Source organism: Lycorma delicatula, chromosome 4, assembly GCF_047948215.1.
Source record: "Lycorma delicatula isolate Av1 chromosome 4, ASM4794821v1, whole genome shotgun sequence".
Taxonomy (NCBI): Eukaryota; Metazoa; Arthropoda; class Insecta; order Hemiptera; family Fulgoridae; genus Lycorma; species Lycorma delicatula.
The window spans coordinates 131,278,790-131,293,303 of NC_134458.1; the positions used below are offsets into that span (position 1 = coordinate 131,278,790).

Sequence of the window (14,514 nt, forward strand, 5' to 3'; positions counted from 1 at the left end):
GGGACATGCGATGATGGTGTGTTCTACATTGTCGATCTCCTGAGAATAAACGCATAGTGGCGTGGCCCTCTTCCCGATTCTGAATAAATATTGACCAAAACAACCATGGCCTGTCAATAGTTGCGTGCCGTAGAAGTTCACGCACCCAGTCTCTTGCCAACCCATGTATTTATGTAACCTTCTCGTCCAATCCCCAACTCTTGAGTGCACCCACGCACTCTGCCACTCTTGCTGTATTAGCTCTATGGTTTCACCTCTGGGAAGTCCCGTGGCTCTTAATGTCTCTCTCTAATTTGCAAATCTATAGGGGGAACTTCTGTTATTATACACAACGCATCATACAACACTGTTCTGTAGCATGCAGCCACCCTAAGCAGAGCGAGTCTATGAACACTTTTTAGTTTAGTTTTATTTCTGTTTATTTATTGCATTTCCCCATACCGGGGCCGCATACAATAACACCGATGTGGTGGCCGCCGTTATCAGCCTCCTGATTTCCATCTTAGTTGTGCCATGATTTTGAAAAAGCCCTCTCAAGGCCTTAATGGTGGGGGTAACCCTGTTGCAAATCATATCGACATGTTTACTAAATTTTAAGCTTTTGTCTAGCAGAACACCAAGGTATTTTGCTTTTTTGACTTCGATGATTCTTTCTCCTCTGATGTTTATATTTATGTTTCTGATGGGTCTTCTACCAGCAAGAACCATGCAACAAGATTTCCTAAGGGAAATCTGCAACTGATTTCTTTCCAGCCACTCGTCAATTAGACATAGCGCTCGATTGGCTTTGCCCTCTACGATATCTACATTTCTATCTTCCACTAGAACCGCTATGTTGTCCGCATAGCCGACCACTGATACCCCTTCCCGGTAATTTAATCTAAAAATCCTGTCATAGAAGACGTTCCACAGGGTTGGTCCAAGCACGGATCCCTGAGGAATGCCTCCAAACACCTGATATATAGCTTTACCTTCAAGCGTTTTAACTTCGATAAACCTAAGATGGAGGTAATGATTAATTTGATTAATCAGATAGTCACTTATGTGCATATTTTGTAGGGCCTCTATTATAGCTATCCACGGTACTGTGCCGAAAGCGTTTTTGATATCGAGCATAATCATGAGGGGAATTTTCCTGACTCTCCAGGATCCACTTCTAGTTGTTAAGTCCCAGTTTTTAACTCTTTCAATAGCACTTATAGCAGAGCATCCTCTCCTAAACCCATACTGTTCTGGGTGTAAGCATTGCCTCTCCTCAATTTCTTTCCTAAGCCTGGTTTCAATAAGTCTTTCTACGAAACCTCCTGTTTCATTGGCTGGTCCTGCCTTGGGGAGATAGACCGTCCTGGCTGCCTTCCAGCAGTCAGGAAAACACCTGTTTTGTAGGCCAAAGCTGGCAATGTCCACCATTTCCCAAGGTATTATTTTTGTAAGTCCTTTAATGATGGCAGCTGTTATGCCATCAGGCCCTGGGCTTTTTTTATTCTTCAATTTGCCGATAGCCTCCACTATCTCTTGCTGAGTAAACCTTCCGCCTTCGCAACCAATCACTGGTAAACCCAGCTACAGGTAATCATTCACATATCATCATGTGTGTGGAGTCCCAGAACACGAAGTGAATTTTTTTTTTACAGAGGGTTTTGATTTTTTTATCGTGGTGGTGAACCACTGGCAGTATTCCATGTGCTGCTGTTTTTCTTGTGGGTCATAATGATGTACCTGAGTTTCACCTCCCATCACAACATATTAAAAAAAGGAAGTCATTTTCTTTATCATTAAACAATATTCTTCTTTTTTTTTGTAAGTCATATGGTTCTCATCACAAGCACGTTTTTTGATAGTCCAGTGATACAATATTATACTCTTTCTGATTTGTCTATCTGGGTGGTGATGCATTTTGAATATCCATCCATCTCCTGTTGGTGCTTCTCAACAGTCACAAAAACTGGTCAAAATATTTGCTACCAATAAAATTTTATTATTGCCAACCTATTTTCAACATTTAGATTAACAGTTTCAAAAAAATGACTGGCTTTTATACAATGATGAATGTCAATAGCTTTTCCTTTTTTCTGCTGTTAAAAATTCCATCACTGCTTGGTTTAGATGCATTGATATAGCAGGTGTACTTTACTCTATAACAATGGTGGCTATAAAAATGAGGGCATGAGTCAACAATTTTGGAGTAGTAGTAATGAAGCATGGCAGCACCTGTTGCAACATTTTGTTACTTTCAGTGTGCATTACATTTGTATGCTCTTGTACTCTGGAGGTCTTCAGATACACAATGCAGTTGCTTGATTTGAAGCCTATTGGCAACTGCATCTCTTGTCTTGTACCTGTAGATTGTTTACTCATCAATTTTCATAGTTGGATGTGTGATACTTAGAGCCTAGCGTCAGAATTGTGGCCTGGGACAGTATCAAGGACCTGTTCAGTATTGTAATTGATTCATTCAGATCTTAAACTATCAACTTCCTATACAGGAAGCTAATACTTAAACTACCTGCACTACCAGCACTCAGTATTATAATCATCATTATCATAAAAAAATTTATGTTTTTCTCAATACTTTTTAAATTTAAAAATAAAAACTAAGTAAATATTCATATAAATAACCTAAAACCTTAAAAAATAAGCAGCTTCATAATTAGGCTTCAGCCTTTCAAATATGTCTTAATAGTAAATAAAAATACTAAAATGAAATTTGCAAAAATATGGGTAACTAATAAATAAAATAAGTGAAAGGAAATGAAACCCATAAATGTGTGTTGTAGCTTTGAAAAATGAGGCAAGTATGTTTTAAAAGTATGAATTGATGAATGAATTATGTTTTTTTTTCTAATAAAAAAACAAGATCTTTTATGTTTTTAAATTGTTTCTTGTTCCTTCTAGGGTAATGTAGAGACCCATATTCTCCTCTGTACCAGTATATTGTATTTTTATAATAAAAAACCAACTATAATGAAAAACCAAGTACAGAATTGCAAAGTAAATGAAATGACACCTTTTTTTTATTCCAAAAGCACTTTTGTGGGATCCCGCATCATCAGTTATAAATAAGATATATTTATATAAAACTACATATCAAATATAAAAATTTTTTTAAAATTAAAAGGTTGACTTACAATCATATATACAAAAACATACGTAGTCAGATAAATAAAATAACTACAAATGTATATGAATGTCATAATTAAAAAATTTTAAATTGAAATTAAATTTAAAAATAAAATAGAAAAATTAAATTATTTATGTACATTATGATTATATCTATTTTTATCTAAAAACATGCTGTCGTCTGTTGCCGCTTTTATATGAGTGTCATCTTCATATCCTGTCTGAAAGTTGGAAATTGTTATATATTTATTATAAATAAAAAAAAAAAAAAATATATATATATATATATATAGTATTATATGATTTTTTGTCTTGTATGCCAGTTTTTTTATCATAAATATTAGTAATATTTTTAACAACATTATCAATGTATAAATATTTTAAATATACGTTGTCAATTTTTTGTGTATAATTTATAGAAATAACTAAAAGTTTAATAAAAAAATACCGTAATATTTTTAATCATAAAAATAACTTAAATATCATTCTAGATTATACCCATTTGAACCATGATTGATTTATACCCATTTGAATTTCCAACTTGATTTGAAGACAGAATATGAAGATGACACTTATAAAAACGACAACAGATGGTAGGACGTTTTTAGATAAAAATAGATATAATCATAATGTACATAAATAATTTAGTTTTTCTATTTATTTTATTTTTAAATTTAATTTCAATATAAAATTTGTTAATTATGACATATATATATGATGTCATATATAGTTATTTAATTTGACTTCATATGTTTTTGTATATATGATTGTAATTTTAATCTTTTAAATTGAAATTTAAGAAAAAATTATGTTTGATAGTAATTTTATATTCATAAATCTTATATACAACTGATGATGCGGGATCCCACGAAGGTGCTTTAGGAAGAAAAAAAGGTAACTGTCATTTCATTTACTTTTATAATTCTGTACTTGGTTGTTCAAGTTGGTTTTTGATTAATTTTGAAACAAACAAGTTATATTTTTCATATAAAGTATAACTGTTTAATAGTTTGTAATTTATCTGAATTCTGAGATGTAATAAATTGTGAGATATAATAAATTATTAAGATTTAACTGATATTTAAATAAAAGTAAAAAAAATTGTTCATTGTAGAAAATTGTATATTTAGTTTTTCTAATGTTATATATTAATGTATGTTTAGTAACATATCTTTGCTTATTATATGTGCTTCTTGTAAGTATTTACTAAAGCTTTCTTATTATTAGATCTGATAGTTAACTAATGAAGTTATCAAACTACTCTACTACATAATCTTGTAGTAACTATTCTATATAATTAAAATTTTTTTTCTTTCAAGTTCGAAAACTTATTTAAATGTTAAAGAGTTTCATATTAAATGATGTTATAAGGTGTCATATTGTATATTACATCTGATATTTTTTGTGCTCTTTGATTGGATTTAACTGATTTTTCAACCCACAAAACTAAAACTATTTCAGAAAGGTTAAATCTGTGTCAAGAATTATTGTCCTGAAAAATCTTATTTTTGTAGGATTCTAAAGAAAATGTGATAGCAGTTCACAAAACTCACTGAAGTATGTTATTTAACAAAAAACATAGTAATATTGAAGATATGAAAAAATTTGAGATATATATATATAACACAAAAATGTAATATTTAATTATTGACTAGCTGAATGAACATTAGGAATAATTTTTTTTTTATAGTCCACTATTCAAGATCTGTTTAGTGTTGATGCAAGTGAAAACGATGCTAATACAAGAATGGCTGAAGTGCTAAATAGAGAAGCTGAAAGAAGACGTCAGCTTAATGAAGAGGTATGTACATTATTTTTTGATATCAATAGAATTTTCTTGTTTGATCATAATAATGAACTTCCAATGGCTGATATAAGTAATTCTGGATAGAAAAAACATTATAGCTGTATTAACTTTTAAGACTACATCAAAAGTATTTTCACTCAAGTAACTTAACAATTTTGCTTATTATCAGGTGTTTTTGAATTAATAATGCACTAACGATCAGCGGGGTTCATTATTTGTATGAATTCTGCCCTTGCAGTAGTGCAATAGTGAAAGCAGTTACCAGCCTATGTTCATTTATTATATTTGCACATGGTCTAGAATATTGCTCACATTATGCTAAATTATTTATAATTTATTCTTTATTACAGTTTCTCTCCTAGTTTTCAGTTACGTAAGCACATTCATGTATAATACATTTTGTAGAAATTATTCAGAAACAACTGTTAATTAAAGAAGAAAAAGCTCCTAAATCCGTGGTCCATTTTTCAAGCTAGTTGTGTTTTGACCAGGTATCACTTAGAAACCGACCAGGTTGGTCTAGTAGTGACCCACCGGGTTGGTCTAGTGGTGAACGCGTCTTCCCAAATCAGCTGATTTGGAAGTCGAGAGTTCCAGCGTTCAAGTCCTAGTAAAGCCAGTTATTTTTACACGGATTTGAATACTAGATTGTGGATTCGGTGTTCTTTGATGGTTGGGTTTTTAATTAACCACACATCTCAGTAATGGTCGAACTGAGAATGTACAAGACTACACTTCATTTACACTCATACATAACATCCTCATTCATCCTCTGAAGTATTATCTAAACAGTAGTTACTGGAGGCTAAACAGGAAAGAAAGAAAGAAGGTTGGTCTAGTGGTGAACGCTTCTTTGCAAATCAGCTGATTTGGAAGTTGAGAGTTCCAGCCTTCTAATCCTAGTAAAGACAGTTACTTTTATACGGATTTTAATACTAGATCGTTGATACCGGTGTTCTGTGGTGGTTGTGTTTCAATTAACCATACATCTCAGAAATGGTCGACCTGAGACTGAACAAGACTACACTTCACTTACACTCATACATATCATCCTCTCTAGTAATACCTGACAGTGATTCTCGTAGGCTAAACAGGGAAAAAAAGGTATCACTTAGAAATTTCCTATAAAAAAAACCTCCCTTAATAGGCGATCCATTTGTTTTCAGTAGCTGGCAAGTTTCATTGTGCTAACTCATGTTGATGTAGCCTTCTAGTGAAATGGTTTAAAACATTCTAAAAAAACATTTTTGTTTCCGAGATTGTGAAATAATTCAAACTTTATGATACTTAAAACTAGAAGACATTTACATAAAATATTAGTGTACATTTAAGTTACCTTTATAACTTTATGTAATAAGTAAAGATTGCTAAAATTGTAATATATGTAAAATATTTATAAAAACATAACTGCAACATATATATGTTGCAGAATGTTATTCTACATGTCATTCTATGTTGTAGAATATCTTTATATAGAAATCACAATGTCCACATCTATATGTTTGGTATGAATGTTCTTTTTTAAATTTAAGAACTGGTCAGGCTCATTTGAGGCCTTTTGTTCCACATATCAGTCATGGCTGTATTACATAATGAAGTAATCCTATAATTCAGGTGATATAATTGAAATCAAATAAACTTGCCTTAATAAAAAAATAAGGATACATTGACACAGAACAAACCTGTAGAAACTTTTTATTCATATACTCTTTCGAGGAAATGCCATCAACCAAAGCTCATTATTTTTAAAAGTTAATTTTTTGTTCTCTGTGTCCCTGAACAAGTATAAGATTTTTCTTTTTCAAATCTGAACAATCAAAAAAATGTTGTTGATTGTCTTTCTGTGAAAAAGTGTAAACAGGAAACAGTGTAAACATAAATATGAAAATGATATATATTATAAAAACGTATAAACAAGAAAAACAGTTTTTTCTCAATCTTAAAAATGCCTTTATTTTAAAGCCAAAATTTTACATTTATCCAGATATACATTTTCGAAAGGATGATTAATGAATGTGCATGTTTAGAATTTTACTTGCTATATGTCTCAGAATGAGAATCTCCCTAAAACGTTCATATAAGATTATAAGATTATTTAGAAATTTAGAGGCTTTAAAATTAGCCATGTATAAAGTATTTTTTTATTAATTTGCATTAATGAGTTAGTTACATGGCTCTAAATGTATACTGATTATTCATTGTATTGTACAGGATATAGATGTACAAATTACCTTGTGTATAATTTTGTAATAAATCAAGAGTTAAACAAAAGGGACGTTTCCTATTCTTATGACTTGTATAATAACAACAATCAGTGATCATGCACTAACGATCAGCATTATTCATTTATTCAATTTGAATATTGCCCTTGCAGTGGTGCTACAGTAAAAGCAGTTACCAGCCTATGTTCATTTTAATATGTACATGGTCTAGAATGTTGCTTACATTTTTGGTCTTTTTTTTTACTTATGAAAGTAGAGAAAAATTCTAGTGCCCTAGACTAAAATGGAATTCAAATCTAGGGTCTGTATTGTATTATTTGTTTGTGATAACAGTTGGACCACCATAGGAGCATTTTTATGTTCCATTATAATCTTTAGGTTTGATTGATTGGTTAACTGTAAAAATTGAAATGTTAACCTTTAATAAATCAGAATTGTAATTTACATTGATGATCACCAGAGTTCATTATATTATATATCTTTGAATTCGGTCCTTGCAGTGATTCAATATTAAAAGAAGCCAGCTATATTCATTCATTATATGTGTGTGGTCTAGAATATTTAATGTTGCTGTCATACTTGTACCTACCCACAAATTATTTCTGTATAGATTTTTTTTTAGTTCTAGGTAATCCAATATTAAGATCAATTGTCACTTATTTGAATTTGAATTATATTTTTTTCATAATTGCAAATAATTTTTTTTCTAGAATATTTTGTCTTTCAGACTGGAATAATTTTAAATATATTCGTTATTTTATAGCATTATTATTTATTCTATTCTGTGAAATGATCATTGATTATCCTATTAGATATATTTTTCATATCTATAGTGTATTTGAGAGTTAAATGTCCTAACGATCAGTGGTGGTATTCATGTATTTATTTGAATGCTGTCCTTGCAGTGGTACAATATTAAAAGCAGTTACCAGCCCATATTCATTATTGTTTACATGGTGTAGAATGTTGCTAATCTGATTTATTTTGTAATTTTATTTATTTATTTTTTCATTAGTCTGGATTTTGATTTATACTATAGAGTGTAGTTACAAGTTGTCTTTGTATTAAGAGACACAAGTATTTAGTTGAAAAACATTATATTTTTCAAAAAGGGGTAAAGACCCCCTCAAAATAACATTTAAAGAATGTGGTGGATGTTTAATAAATCACCTCCATTACTAATTACCTTACATTAATCCCCAATAGAATATAACCTTATACATTATAATTTTACTTTTTTTAATCTAATATCAACTGTTATATAAGGCAAATGCAGATGTTTCTAAATAACATAAATAATTGTTATTGTATATGTACTTTGAAAAACCTTATTGTTGTTACATTTTACTTGAAAAAACTAATTATTCTGTTTAGGGTTAAATGTAAAATGAAAATAAAATTCTTCTCTCTCCCCCCCCCCTCTCTCTCTCTCTATATATATATATATATATATATATACACAAACATTTCAAATTCATATTGAAAAAAAAAATACATACTACCAATTACATAATATTGAGGAAGAAATATCTTAATTTTATCATGAAAATACTTTTGTGAGATCCAGCATACTCAATCATGATTGAATTTATTTAATGAAACTATATTACAAAGTTAAAAATTAAAAATACTCTAAAATAAACCACAACCTTTTAATGTACAGTTTAATTAAATAATTCAATCATGACTGAGGATGCTGGATCCCGCGAAAGTACTTTTATGATAAAATTATGGTAAGATATTTCTTATTTCAATATTCTGTACTAGGTGGTTTATATTTCATTTACACTTACATATCATCTTCATTCATCCTCTGAAGAATTATCTAAACGGTAGTTACCGGAGGCTAAACAGGAAAAAGCAAGGTGGTTTATATTTATAGAATTTAATATATATTTATTTTTTAATTTTTTTTTTGAAAATTCAAGTAATTCATTAATATATTGACCACTGTGCTAATATAATTTAATATTAAATGTAATTTAAACCAACAAAAACGCAGTAAAATAAATAAGTTAAACTTACTATATTTCAAAAATAAATTTTCACAGGATTCTGCTTCTTCAGTTGTTATTTAATTCTATAATTATATTAAAATAAATTGTTTTTGTAATTTGTGAATTTTAAAATTGTCAAAATTGTTACTGTTTTGTATTTTGAAATTTATTTTACTCTAATACCGAACAGCAGAATTTGTGTATTCATCCATAATAAATTTCAAAATCTATAAAACGGAAACAATTTTGAAAATTTGTAAATTCACAAATTATAATAACAATTAATGTAAATATAGAATTAAATACCAACTGAAGATGCGGGATCCCATCAAAATCTGTTCTTGGAATTTGTGGTCTTATCTATTTCAGTGTTTTTGGTAGTTTGAATTTCATATATATATGTGTATGTCATAAATAAAATTAAATATTGATATTTAATAATATTTGTTGATGAATTATTTTATTTTCACAAAGTTATTAATATATTTATATTAAAAAAATAAATAATTAGGACTGTCTTATTGCGTACTTTAATTTGGTCCTTGCAACAATACAGTAATAAAAGTAGTTATCAGCTCTGAAAATATATGTAAAGTATATTTTGGGTATCGTCATTAACCCAAGTAATAAATTTTTAGATTTGTTAAGAGTTTTCTCTTCATTTGTGTGTTTTTAGGTACATAGGTACAGCAGTAAAAAATTCTTTACCAAGTCCCAAATCCATTTTTTCTTCCATTTTTGTGTGACTGCTTAGAAGATCCATAAGTTGAATGTATTTCCTTTTACTGATTCAGAAAAATTGTATATTTTTTGTATATCAAATCTGAAATAAAAATCCCTTCAAAAAATAAAATCTATGCTGCAACAATATTGTTTTTAAGTTGATATTTGTGATCCAACTTCTTTTAAATTTATGTTCCTTGTGTTAGTTTACTTTTGATCTGATAACGATAGTTCTAAAGTATATTGAAGCATAAGAATTCTTAAAAGTTATTAAGTTTGTCTTATTTAATCAGTTTAAACATATTGCACAAATATTCAGGAGCTATATTGCTTTTAATTTTACACATTTCATACAGTTGTGAATGTACTTTGCTTAAGAAATACATTGTAGTTGTAGACAAATGAACCAATTTTTTAGGCGAATGCTAATACATCAACCTCAGAAGAGAAAACTGCTCTTGGTGCCTTGGAAAGTGCATTGGCTGCTGCAGAAGATGAAACTGATGTAGTAGCTGCAAGAACTGCCAAGGCTGAAGCGGCTGCTGAATTGGCAGAGTTTGATGAAAGTATACCATTAGATGGAGAAACAACTGAAGAACTGAGTAAGGCTGAACAAGAAGTTAATGCTCTTGTGCAACAGGTATGTTTTTATTTAAAACAACACTTGTTCATAGATTAATCTTAGCTATGTGTCTCTAGATGTCTTGTAAAGCCAAATATATATGATAGTAATCCTATTTATTTGTTTTTAGTCAGCACAAAATGTAATTTTTATCTGTTTATAGGCATTTCTGTTCACAATGTCTTTTTGCTTTCTCTTTTTTCTTTTAATCATTAACATTTTATCACCACTCTTGCTAACATACGAGAAACAACTAAAATATAAAGTTACATTTACATTGTATTACTAAAATTTAAAATCGTAATGAAAAGTTATATATTTTTTAAAATATGTACTTAGTTCAAAATTAAAATAATAAAATTGTATTTTTTTAAGTTTTGTGTCTTAAGGAGACATTTAAATAGATTGTAAACAGTGTGAAAATATTTTTTTATTCCAATGCTCCATAGTCAAAAATCTTTCTTTTTTCCTGTTTAGCCTCCGGTAACTACCGTTTTAGATAATACTTCAGAGGATGAATGAGGATGATATGTATGAGTGTGAATGAAGTATAGTCTTGTACATTCTCAGTTCGACCATACCTGAGATGTGTGTGGTTAATTGAAACCCAACCACCAAAGAACACCGGTATCTACGATCTAGTACTAAAAGTACGATCTAGTGGTTAAAGTACTACTTGCAAATTAATTAAAGTCAAAAATCTATTGTTGTTAAACTGACATTTGTGTTTATGTGTGTTGGCCTGTATCTGGTCTTATAATTCTGGACCCCGTTGACTGACTTTCTTCAAAGTTAGTTACTACCTGCAGGGGGAAAGAATATGTTAAATTTTTGCAAAAATTGGAAACAGGGGTTGGGTTATTTTCACCAAAATAAAATTTCAAATCTTAATTAGGATACTTCAGCAAAAAAGAAATTCGTACAAAAGTTGAAGTTTTTTTTTTTTTTATCAAGATCACAAATTACTAACAATTTTATTTAATATTCACCCCTCCCCAAAAAATGACTGCAATTTTTTTTTGTTGAGATATGGAAGTTTCCTACACCAATAGATCTTCAAACCACTTTAAATTTTTTTTTGCCCATTCCACTCCAACTGTTTGTGGTAACAAAAAATACTTTAATTAAATTTAAAAAAAACATTCTTTTATTTTAAGTTTAAATCCAGTTCACAAGTTCCAATTGCATTTAAAATCCAAAAATCTTAATTTTTTGAGAGCTCATACTCATAAGTATTTCTTGAAAAAAAAAATAGCCAAAAATTTTCACCTCCTTAGAATATTGCTGCTATGTTTATTTCAAATCATGGTTGTATCTTTGTATTTTTTAAACAATTGTATTTTTAAAATATTAAAAAAAATTAATTTTGATTTTATTTTATGTGAGATCAATTTTAGTGAATATTTTAACTAATAAAAAACCTTCTGATGTATGAACCCCAAATTTTCAAAGTCAAAAACATATTTTTTTAAATTGTGATGCTAATATACTATTATTAAAAATGTTAGTTGTTGCTTTATTTTGTTGTTGAACATTTTGGCTTTAAAAGTTAAATATAGGATTTAAATATAATCAGATAAGTAAGGTTAAGTAAGGTTAAGGATAAGTAAGGTATAAAATAAAATTTCTTTTAATCATTAACATTAAAATTTCTTATGATACATACATATTTTTTTAATGCCAATGAAGAAATGATAAAGGGTAATTGAGCATTTATACAAAACACTATATATATACACACACACACTTTCCTATATTGGAAAAGAACAAGAATACAAAACAATACCATCAAATTTTAATTAAGTTCTCCATAAGTGTATATATATTTTTATGTATTTATTTAACGTATTTAATGTATCATAAAAAGAAGAAAAAAAAAGAAAGTAAAAATTTCTACATAAAAATTTTAAGAAAATGATTCATAATTTTGCTTATTGTTCTTCAATAAAAGGAATTATTTTATCATAAAGATACAAATAGAACTTAAAAATAAATAGAAATAGAACTTAAAATACAAATGATTGAATTGAAAAAACATTCTGATATAGCCAGAAAATCTTTTCAAAAATGAATTTCATAACTTGACTAGCATAGCCGGGATAGTTATGCACTTCATTGCTGGCTTTTTTTTTTATGACTATTGAACATATAACTGAAATAAATCTGTTGCTGATATTAAAGTTTTGTAATCTGTTGCTGATATTAAAGTTAGTACAATTCTGTTGGTGATAAGTTTTCTTTAAAAAATTGATAACAGTCTTAGTTATGTTTGGAGATCCTGAATGAAATCATGTGTACCTTGTGGTACAAAAGTAATGCTTCAGGAAGTCATATTTTTTGATTTACCATCATTTAAATCTTAAAAATATGCAGGCTATGATTTCTTTGTTCTGAAATGAAAATGGATCACATTTGGGGAATAAATGAAATGCTGTAATTGCTGAACACTTATAGTAGCTAATTTCTGTTAGATTTATGATAAGATCTTGTTTGGTAAGAAGTATCAAATCTGTTCCCAGTTTTAAGCCGTTGTACCTCATCTGTGAGATATTGTCACAACATAACTTGTTCTCACACATCTGCTGTTAAAATGAGGCAATTACAAGCTTGCCTTAATCACAGCTCTCTTTATTGTGCTCCCATTTTCATCACAGGTATTTTTTTTCATGGGAAGAAACCAAAAAGGTTCCACTCTGTTTCAACGTCAAAGTCATTGAAGTAGTGGCAAACATTGACAGATTTTTTTAAATTATTATAGATTCATTACTTGTACACTAACTTGAATTTATTTTCTCTATATAATAGGCAATATTTTTCATTTCTTCAATCATTTGTTTTTGAAAAGTACGTACAGTAGCAGTATTGACTGAAATGGTCACTTTTAACGCAACACGTGGTTGTAGTAGAATAAGGATTGTGTGCTGGCTTGTATAGTAAAGTACACCAGTATCCAAAGACTAGTATTCAGATCTATATAAAAGCAACTAACTTGTACTTGGATTTGAACATTAGAATCTTCGACTTCAAAAATTCTAATCAACATTAGAATCTTCGACTTCAAAATTAAATTAGCAATATGCAATTAATTAACCACTAAACTAGCAGCTCGGTGGGCTATGTTTTTCAACATTTAAAATTTCTCATTTAACATATGAAAAATTTCAGTGTTTGATATAACCTCTGTAATGAGCAGTACATAATAAAAGAACACTTACATGAAGGAAAAAGAGAACTTCATAAAAGAAGGAAATGTAATGTCATAATAGTAATTATTCACATTCTGATTCTCTGATCCATTTCAATAAATTATATGTAATAAAAACCAGAACACATCATTAAGGAAGTAAAATTTTGAACAGCTACACCTCTTCTGTCATGTAGCTTGTTTGCAATTAGAAGTTAATCAATTTTTACAACTTCACTGAATTTTAAATGTTTCCTCTATGATCTGATATAAATGAGCATGTTTGATGTCTAAATTTACTCTTTGCTTTTCTTTTAGTTAAGTGGTGTGGAGAGATACGCTATGCGATTCATTGAAGAGACTGATAGTGCATGGTCAGCAGAACAGTTGGCAGCTGCTGAAGCTGAAATTGAACAACAGAAGCGTGAGTGGGAGGAGGGACAGTTGGCAGCACTGCGAGAGGAAGAAGAAGAACAAAGAAGAGCTTTAGCAGAAGAGACTGGCGAGGAGCTGTTGACTTACCCAGGAGATGATGCGCGACAGGTGAATACAAGCACACCGCGTGAACGAGTGCAAACACACACCCGTTCAAAAGGGACTGTTTCCCTTGATTTGTGGACGTTAGATAAAAAAAGTAGATTATCAAATAATAATTCCGAAGCTACTCCATCACCTTCACAGCCTCCTTTTCCTTATTCTAATCCAAATCTTGTTATTCGTACAAGACGTGCATCTGCTACTGTTGCGAGTAGTAGTTTATCACAAGACTTAAATAATCATACACCAAGCTTAGTTGCTAAAAAATATGTTAAAGTTAACAGAATGAAACGGAAGATCGA

The 14,514-nt window shown here is 29.6% G+C and overlaps 1 protein-coding gene across 3 annotated transcripts in view; it reads left to right on the forward strand.

Moving 5' to 3' along the window:
- The window catches only part of dom (domino helicase), a 209,334-nt gene that overhangs the window by 107,392 nt on the left and 87,428 nt on the right, over nucleotides 1–14,514 (forward strand). For all 3 annotated transcript variants that reach the window (XM_075364173.1, XM_075364174.1, XM_075364175.1), the window contains 3 exons: nucleotides 4,811–4,921; nucleotides 10,288–10,509; nucleotides 13,994–14,218. In XM_075364173.1, coding sequence (XP_075220288.1) covers nucleotides 4,811–4,921; nucleotides 10,288–10,509; nucleotides 13,994–14,218 — 558 coding nt within the window. The remainder of the gene's footprint in view (nucleotides 1–4,810; nucleotides 4,922–10,287; nucleotides 10,510–13,993; nucleotides 14,219–14,514) is intronic.